The sequence below is a fragment of the Clinocottus analis genome, unplaced genomic scaffold, assembly GCF_023055335.1.
Source record: "Clinocottus analis isolate CAN_PGR_092001 unplaced genomic scaffold, fCliAna1.0.p SCAF_5, whole genome shotgun sequence".
Classification (NCBI taxonomy): Eukaryota; Metazoa; Chordata; class Actinopteri; order Perciformes; family Cottidae; genus Clinocottus; species Clinocottus analis.
The window spans coordinates 7956152-7966151 of record NW_027176207.1 but is presented as its reverse complement, the minus strand read 5'-3'; the positions used below and the strand labels follow the sequence as shown (position 1 = coordinate 7966151).

Here is a 10000-nt window from a genome sequence, read left to right as displayed (position 1 = left end):
CATGGAGCACTCTGGGAAGATGGTGCTCTTGTTTGAGATCCTCGGAATGGCTGAAGAAGTGGACGATAAAGTGTAAATGTTGTTTCTAATCTAAAGAAAATCCAAACACAGAAAGACTTCCAGCGGTCTGTCAAGACAATGGCTCGTCCTCACGTCTAACCAAATTAATCTTCTGCATTTTTAGGCTGGTGTTTAGTCAGTCCTTGATCTCATTGAACCTGATTGAAGATTTCCTCAAAGCTTCTCACGATGCAAGAGACCCATTGTATTCAAAAGGTATTGTGTTTAAGGCAAAGAAAATATTGATTCATAGAGGAAATATCGTCCTTGATGACGCTTCACTTCTTATTTTTGTGCTTTATTGTTCTAAAAGCGGGCAGCTGGATTAAAGATGTTGATTACTATCGTCTGGATGGATCCACCACTCCCATGCTAAGGAAGAAATGGGCAGATCAGTTTAACAATGTCTCCAATGTTCGGTACAGATTATCTACTTTTAATCTTTCTACATTGATTAGACAGAAATATTCAGTACGGATCTTATTGCAAAGTGTCATGACAAAGTTTGTCTTATGATTGTATTTGATTGTTCTTATTTTAGCGGCCGATTATTTCTCATATCAACGAAAGCTGGCTCACTTGGCATCAACCTCGTTGCAGCCAACAGGGTCATTATCTTTGATGCCTCATGGAATCCCTCATATGACATCCAGAGCATTTACAGAGTGTACCGCTTCGGTCAACTGAAACATGTGTTTGTTTACCGCTTCTTGGCTCAGGTGAGCGCCCCAGTCTTCATTATTATCTTTCTCTTCACCGTTTGTAATGCTCTGGCTGCACAGTGCCAGTAATAGTTTTTATTCATTTACGTTTGGACAAGTTTTGCTATGAGAACAGCTAATGTCCCTTTTTCTGAAATGGACCAATTGAACGGGATTGTATGGTTGCATTATGTGTTTTAGGGACAAAGCTTATAATGCATCTACCTTAATACCATAAAACGATTATGTGATAGAATGGGAGTAAATACTTTCTGTTCTGCTACATAACTTTATGTTAATTTAGTTCTGTCTTTGCACCAATTTTCGCTGATTTTCTTCAGAAATACTGGATAGTTGTTTTGAGGGCGGTAGAAAGCAGTGTAATGGCCATGGATATCCTGGAGCTGCTGTATTTATTTCTGGACCCATAAATCTTTCTGTCCTATTTATCACTGCAATCTTTTTTTTTTCCAGGGCACCATGGAGGAAAAGATATATGATCGTCAGGTGACCAAGCAGTCCTTGGCCAATCGAGTGGTCGATCTGCAACAGATTGAGAGGCACTACACCCTTTCTGAACTTGCTGAACTTTATGCATTTGAGCCAGACCTGCTGGGTGACCCGAATTCCAAGAAAAGCAAAAGATCCAGCTCTGTTTTGCCAAAGGTGACTTTATTTTTAGGTTCTCTGTTGCCATCTAAATATTTGAGCAGCTGTCTGACAAAAGCCTACCTACACGAGGAATTTCCTGTATTGAATGAAGTTTCTGTGTCTGTTTCTCAGGATGATATCTTGGCACAGCTCTTACAAAAATGTAAAGACCAGATAGTGTCTTTCCATGAGCACGAATCTCTGTTGGACCATAAACAAGAGGAGGAGCTCAGTGAGGCAGAGCGCAAAGATGCCTGGGCCGAGTACGAGGCTGAGGTAATGAGCTGTTTGCTGCAAAGCATGAACTATAATGAGCAGGGCTTTGTCTAGTGAGACTGCATGCACAACTAGACTATAAAGAGTTTAACGTTACACCTCTCTGTGCTGACCGTTTGTAAATATGTGTCTTTTAGTCTTCCAACCTTCCAGCCAGCGTTAACCAGAACACCTTGGTTACAAAGACCAATGAAGAGCTACTGGTATTCAATATTTAAACATCTTAGAACTGCTGCTGGTTATGTTTGTGTTTTATACATGGATTACATAAAAGTGTCTTTGCAGGAATTGCTGAACAAGAGCAGAGCAGATGTATCAGTGGCCTTCCTGTCAATGCAGACGATGTCTCACACTGTCGAGGTCTACAAAGTGAGAACAGTGAGTTACATTAAGGCTTCATGCTAATGTGAGAAATAGAAGATTTAAAATGAGCACAAAAGGAAATTAAGGTCATGTCTGACACCTAGAATGGTTTTCAAATGTAAGTTATGTTCTTAATCATACATTTATTTTCATGAGTTGATTATTATACCACATCAAGGTGCCCTCTGCTGAGCAGTGGATTTTGGTGTAGGCTTCAGAAGTAGATTTATTTATTATTTTACTTCTTATTATTCTTGTTGTTATTATTATTATTATTATTATTATTATTATTATTATTATATACAATGTATGAATAAGTATTGAACACGTCACCGTTTTGCTCTGTAAATATATTTCTAAAAGAGCTATTGGCATGCTAGTTTCACCAGATGTCAGTAAGAACCCAAGTAATCCATGCGTTCAAAGGAAATCAAACAAATAAGTTTAAAAAATAATTTAAGTGTAACAAAATAGAATGACAAAAAGAAAAAGTATTGAACACACTGACTGAAATGTATTTAATACTTCTTTCAAAAACCTTTGTTGTTAATGACAGCTCCTGTATGGAGAAACTAGTCTGATGCGAGATTTTGGCCCATTATTCAACACAACCGACTTTGGAAGAATGGGCCAAAAGCTCTCCTGATCAATGCATGAGACTAGTTTCTTAAAACAGGAGGTGTCTTAAACCAACAATACTTTTTCCCTGTCATTCTATTTTATTACATGTAAATTCTGAACACATTCGTTTGATTTTCTTTAAATGTATGGATTACTTTGGTCGTTAACATCCATCTGGTGAAAATGTCATATTAATAGCACCTTTAGCACATTTAGAAAAATGTTGCTGATTGCTTATGAAAAACAAGACCGAAAAGGTTGTCAGATCTTATAAGACTTTGGTAGAGCCTTGAGTAGTTTGTTAGTTATTAAATGTGAGTGCTCTTACAGAGCAATGGCCTTCTGTTGACTGAATGAAATAATGAATTTGTAAATTGTATGAACACAAGAACATTACTTTAATGATTGAAATGGCTTACAAAAGTTACACTCGAGATCTGTTCAAAATGTGTGTATTTTTAAGCATTACGGTTTCAGGATTTCTTCTCTTGTTTGATAATGCCTATGTATTTATATACGTCTTTGGGTACCTAATGTTTTAAGTTGATGTGAAGCAGTTAGTAGCGTTGTTTCTGAAAATAAAATTCGGTCTTGGGGTATATCTTATCCTTTCTAACCATTTGTTTATGTTGCAGCAGCAACAGTTTCCTCAGCTGCCTGAGGCCGAGGTTATGGCCAAAGCTATGAGCTGGAAAGTGTCGGAGGATAAGGAGCAGGAACGTAGACGGGCCTTCTATCGAGACATTCTTGCACAGCAACAAGCAGTAAGTCATTTTTACATGTGTGAATGTGTGCACATGTACGTACAAATAGCCATTCTCATGTTTCAATCAAATCCCTCCACAGCTCACTCTCAACATACAGACCATACTGAACAGTCGGAGGAAGCAAGCGATACTGGCGACCGTGATCACTGTGAACCAGCCTGGACAGACTTGAACAAGAAAATACTCCACCAGAGAATTGAATGTATTGTTTTCCACTATGGATCAGGAGGGAATCAGTCACAACAAGGAACATCAACACATTATCAAATGTTGTTGACAGTTTAAGCACTTTAACTTTTACATGGTTAACTTGTTTTTTCTATTGAATAGTTTAACATCTTATGTATTTGTGACCAGTTCTTACGATTGTAATAAACTAACAAAACAGACAATTGGTTATTTTAAAAGGTTGTCTATGTTTGTCAACCAGCAACAGGCCGTGACGGTTAGCACAGATATGTTTTATATGGTATGTCTCAAGGTTAATGGTGATTTATATCTGTTCACTGTTAATTAACTTTTCATAAGGATAAAATGAGGAAAACAATTTATCTTTTCAAGAATTTCTTTCTCTAAAATTCAAATCATATTTTGTGCACATGTAGCTTAAATGTTGTGATTGTGTGCGGCTTGCACTCGAGGGTCAGTGTGCGTGCTACATTCACTTCTTCGTGACAAACTAAAGTCTCCCTCCTGTGATTGTATTTCTTTCCACCATATTAGGCTGTTCGTTGAGTGAACGCAGAGCAGAGTCTTTATGAGGCAACGCAGAGGAAAGGTTTTTACCCTTTGTACCATACATTTAGTTATATTTTCCTGTCTCTTTGATCTAGGTTAATGATGTATTGGTAATTATGTTTATATATGTATATGTGTATATATATATATGTGTATATATATATATGTGTATATATATATATATGTATATATATATATATGTGTATATATATATATATGTATATGTATATATATATATGTATATGTATATATATATATGTATATATATATATATATATGTATATGTATATATATATATGTATATATATATATATGTATATGTATATGTATATGTATATATATGTATATGTATATATATATATGTATGTATATATATGTATATGTATATATATATATGTATGTGTATATATATACATATATATATGTGTATGTATATATATGTATATGTATATATATATATGTATGTGTATATATATACATATATATATGTGTATGTATATATATATACACATATATACATATATGTGTATGTGTATATATACATATATATATATATATATATATATAAATATATATATATATATATATATAAAATGTGTGTGGGTGTATATATGTGTATATATATATAAAATGTGTGTGGGTGTATATATGTGTGTGTGTGTGTGTGTGTATATATATATATATATATGTGTGTGTATATATATTTATATATATATGTATGTATATATGTGTATATGTATGTATGTGATGTTTTAAATATGGCAAGTGTTAATAGGGATTTTACCTGTTCACGGTTTATTATCTTTTCATAAGGATAAAATGAGGGTATCAATTTCTCTTTTCTTGATGTACATTCCCGGGCTTTGTGCTGACTCGCTCATATCTATCTTCGCTCGGTGGCGTAGTTCTCACTCTGAACGTCACAACAATCACGGCCGGTGTTCGTGATTAACTGGTATTTTTAAATTAACTGGTTTATGTTCGCGGGCTTAAGGCAGATCTGTCAGGACCCATGTTGACTAACTAGGACATACACTTTTCGATTTCGATAGCGGTGCTTATATATATATTATATAATTTCAGCTCTAATCACTCTGCTTCATGTTTCAATGAAAATGTTTCACTGCACTGCTCTTGTCATTGTGACTTATTCAAACCTTCCTCCATTCTTCTACAATCAGTATTAAGAGGCTATTTTTTCAACATTTGTTACAAATGACATTGACCAATGCATTTCTCTACTCCATCAAAGTTTCGTTTCCCATATTAAGTCTCCATAACCCTGTGAATATAATAGTTATTTTAACACTGGCCTTCTTGTTGGTTACATTACAAGGAAACTATGAAAATAATGTATTAGCACAATATTCTTCAGCTACTACACTCCTAATTTTAACTGCAAATGATTTAAGTTGGTTTATAAGGATGGATGGATAGATAGACACTTTATTTATTTTTTAAGGCCAGCGTTTGTGCCACATCTTATATGATGCCATCTAAGTTACTTTATACATTATCGGTTAAAACTGAAGGTGACTTTGTTACGTAAAAACAATTAATATCGTATCATTTTAAATCGAGATAAATCGACTTGGATAAAAAAAAAAGATCAAATATTCCCTCGAAACAAACATAATTGATTTTAAACGGAAGACATTGTGACCTAATCTGTTTTTTCTTAAGCTTTTAAGATGTTTCATTATCTTAAGCACATGTATTATTAGCTTAAACATTTTACACAGATAATACTTTGTAGGCCGGATATGGACGTCTGGCGGTGACGTCACCAACAGGGCGGGGCCAACATTCCACCCGCTGTCTACTTGTGTCTGTACGTGGAGGAGGCAGGACTGCGAACTGGACGCTGTCTGGAAATTTCAGGCGCACCGACAGTGAGTACCAATTTCCTGGCAACTTCTAGCCCAACAACTACTTTTAGCTCGAGTTAGTCTCGGTTGAGTTTGTTAAAATATCATCCTCGTCTGGCCCTTTCCTCTCCGTGGTGTCCGTTGTCCTCCGTGGAGGGGGATGCAGTCGCGAGACTAAACCTTTCCTGCCCGGTAAACTTGCATCTGTGTCGCTATCCGGCTAGCTTTAGCTGCACCTTCACTGTAGCCTATTCATCCCCGGCTCATCCTCTAGGCGCCCGAAAGCTCCGAGAAATACTCAAACAAAGTAGCCTCTTTTCATTTGTGGCGCGGGACTGCTTTTAGTCGAAATAACTAACTCCTGCTGAACAAAAGTTGGGCAACATGAGGTGCATGGGTCACTTGTGTGTAAACTCGCAGTTTTTTTTTGTGACTGTTCACGTTTTGTCTTCGAGAAACCTATGATCCTTACTGTGTGATGCAGGCACGTGTCTTCGAAATGTTGTAATTCATGTTAGTGGACCCCTTTCTGACCGTGCCACATTTCACTGTACATGAGTTGGTATATTTGATCCTCGAAAATGCATAGTTCTGACATCTTTATTTTAAAGGTTGTTGTTTGTGCTCATGTGAAACGGTGGTCGGTGTGAACTTGTTTATCTACTGCTCTTGAGTGATTTACCAGAGTGTTTCTAGCGAGCCATCTGTGGCTGCAGCACATGTACATCTGGGATCCCGATTGTGGTTCCCTGTTAGTTCAGCCTTGAACAACAAGGCTGAATGATAGCATCGGGAAGACCCACATTTTAACTTGAAAAATATTGTGTCTTGGAACAATAGCTGTGTTGTGAGTACAGGTGGTCCTTTTTTCCTTGCCTCACTGTTGTTTCAGTATTGTTTTTACTTGTGCAGTGGCATACTTTGCTAGATATGTTGTAAAATGTTCTTAATACAAAGGTATTTAATCCATTGTTATCAGGACGGACAATAAAGTATTGTTCATAGTGTCAGCAGTGTGAAAAAACATGTTGTTTGCACATCTTCTGCCAGAAAGAAAAATAGCTGTACATCATTTAAACTTTTCCTGTCATTAACCTAGGTGGTGTGACGAAATTCCCCATGAATGAGCATATGTGGTATGTGTACTATGCTTTACATGAGCTAAGTGAACTGTGAGTTTCCCTTATTCATGCTGCAGAATCCCATTAGAGCACCAACTGTAGGTGTGTTCAGTACAGTCATTATGTGTTTGATGTTATCTGTTAAGACAAACCAGACAGACAGGAGGAGAAGGGAGGAGTAGTGTGCTTGTATCTTGCTTCCGCCGTGACACACGCTGACAGCTGCAAATGAACAGGTTGACCCACTTTCTGCACTGTCAGGATTTTAAACAGGTGTCTTCTCTTGTTTCTTTAATTTCTTTTAGTTTTTAATGTTTATTCGTTGCTGTTTTTTTCACTCTTCACCTACAGTCGCTTAAAGAGTTCTTTTGTGGATAAGAAATGTGAAGAAGTCTTTAATTAATTCAGCATGTATACATACACACAGTGATGGCGTTGTATAAAGATGAATCGTCCAAAAAACATTAACTCTTTTATACATCGATCACAACATAAATAATTGGTAATTTATCTCCACACACAAATTCCTGGCATCTATATGTGCCCTGCTTGTGAAGTCGGCAGTAAGACTGTCCTGGTAGCAGGGAGGGATACCGTATCTTGCTCATGGGCACCTGTTGTGTTTGCGTTTGGAAAGTGTGTGTTCCACAGAGACTCTGCCTTGTACTGTCTAATTATGCACTGTTCAAAGGATAATACTTTACAGTGCTTTTGTTGAGTAATGGCAAACCCTTGTAGGTGTGGCTGATTACATCCAGCATTTACAGCCCAACCCAACTGATTCAGCGGCACCTCGCTAACCTGTCTAATGACATTCTTAAGTGATGGTTAGTAGGGATTCTGTGTTTACACATTTACTACTACGGGCCTCTCATACTGTCTGCATCTTTTACGACATCTTTTTTTTTTTTTTGGGACAAGTAAGTTGTAAAGATTAGCTACTCACGGCTAGGGATACTGTCAAGGGACCCTTTAATTTGAATATTTCCATGGTGACTCACCATTGAGCCTTTACAACACAGACAGGGCGGTGTGCTTGCAGCTGTCCATGATTGTCAGAGTTGTGTAAACTCCACCTAGAGCATTTGTTGTCGTCACCTTCTCCCTTACCTGTCAGGACGGCTGTGCTTCTCTTATGAATAGGAAATAAAGGGCAGTTGTCACAGATTGTCAGTGTTTATTAGTCAGTTCGACTCACATCTGCGGGTGATTGTGACTGAGTAAAAATGTTCTTGCAGACTATGTTGGGTGTGTGCGCATATGAACTTGACCACACTTTTGGGAAAGGGTGCCCAATCTATTTGTGTGCCTTCCATTTCCCATATAACTGTGTGGATGAAGCACTGACAGGGCGGGGTGTGTCTACACATTTAACTCCATCTGAATACAGCCCTTTGCTTTCAATTGACTTCAAGATCCTGCAAAGGCGATCATAAACAGTGGCAATGTGCTGCTTTTGGCTCGACAATTAAAGCTGGTGCTTGGAGAGAAATCTAGCTGTGCGCTATCAAGCTGTTAAACAAGAGTGAGAGAATTGAGAAAGCTTCTTGAATGAGTGAGTGGTGAAATGTCTCAAACATAAATTCAGTTTCTCTTGTTTTGTGCCACTGCTAAAACAGTAGTCTTGATATCATTTTAGGCCAACATTAGCCACTCCATTCGGGAGCTCACTTCTATGTTGAAGAGCGGAGGAATTTTCTCTTCCCTCCAAGCACACAGTTCAGCTGTCAAAGACGCAACTGTCTTCGTAGCCTGGCGCTCTGAAGTAATTTTCTAGCGTTGTGCTGGATTTATTGCCCTTGTTTGTGACGCCGGTTACAAACACTCTATTCTTCTCTGGCACTAGTGATTCGTCTCACATTTGTCGGCTGCCATCTGTGCCCTTGCTCCATGTACTTAACCCCTCTTCTGTTTTCACTCTCCCTCTGTCCAGGGTGTGACACGGGCTGGCAAGGGAAGGGAATGTTTGTCGACCCTTATTGTAGCTGGGCTGACTTCAGCAGCCACATTTCACATCCTTTTGGAGAAAAGTTAAATATAGCAACGGTGGCGTCGTCATTTTTCCTAATCGTTTAGTCAGGAGTTTGTACTTGCCCTGATTTAGTATTATTTTGTAGAAGAAAAACACCCTGTTCTCTGTGATTCATGATGTGGCATTTGAAGGCATCTCTGTTGGTGCTGATTTAAAGTGACAAATCTGGCCTTATTTTTGCCTCCAATCAGTTGTGTGTGTATTTTAAACAATACAACTTTTTTTTTTAATTACTTTGTTCGGAAATTTGACTATTTATTTGATGTAGACATCACAGTGGCATTAGAATTACTTCTATGCACACAAAAAACAGATGCACTGTGTTAAGCGTATGTAGCGAAATGCTAATTTCCAACACCTATCCACAGGAGGCTTTAAAAAATTTTTTAAAAGAGAATGCATCCAGAAATAGATACATGCACAAAGTGAAATTACGTGTTACAGGCAGGTTAAATGTGTTAAGAATGTTTTTCTCTTAACCATTATTTAAGACCTTTTATTAAAAACCTTGAAATTGTGCTATACTCTCTGTTCTGTTGGGAGACAATTCCATTGCTCTGCTCCTCGAACAAAAAGGCTGACTGACCAAAGGAGGTTATGCACATTATTGATTGTGTTGGGCAAAGTGTTATTTTATCACTTTATGTTTGTAAGAGTGGTTTTAACTGAATATCTGAGTCACTTCTTGGAGACCACATGGCTACTGTTGAATCATCTTTCTTGAATTCTATTAATAGGGTCATTCATGAAAGAGGATGCACGGTTACTGGACCTTTGTTCATTGTTTGTCTGCTTGAATGTG

General features: G+C 37.5%; 2 protein-coding genes across 2 annotated transcripts in view; both read left to right on the top strand.

Moving 5' to 3' along the window:
- Positions 1-3338, top strand: part of LOC137802763 (transcriptional regulator ATRX-like) — a 23570-nt gene extending 20232 nt beyond the window's left edge. Inside the window, exons 26-34 of the mRNA XM_068600868.1 lie at positions 1-72; positions 185-276; positions 374-479; positions 602-779; positions 1236-1427; positions 1545-1688; positions 1826-1891; positions 1974-2094; positions 3311-3338. The exon at positions 1-72 is cut by the window's left edge and continues 85 nt beyond it. Of these exons, the coding sequence (XP_068456969.1) occupies positions 1-72; positions 185-276; positions 374-479; positions 602-779; positions 1236-1427; positions 1545-1688; positions 1826-1891; positions 1974-2093 (970 nt within the window). The 3' untranslated portion in view covers position 2094; positions 3311-3338. The remainder of the gene's footprint in view (positions 73-184; positions 277-373; positions 480-601; positions 780-1235; positions 1428-1544; positions 1689-1825; positions 1892-1973; positions 2095-3310) is intronic.
- Positions 3339-3618: 280 nt separating this feature from the next.
- Positions 3619-10000, top strand: part of LOC137802765 (plastin-3-like) — a 17307-nt gene continuing 10925 nt past the window's right edge. The window contains exons 1-2 of the mRNA XM_068600870.1: positions 3619-4217; positions 5934-6069. The gene's annotated coding sequence lies outside the window, so the exon portion shown is untranslated. The remainder of the gene's footprint in view (positions 4218-5933; positions 6070-10000) is intronic.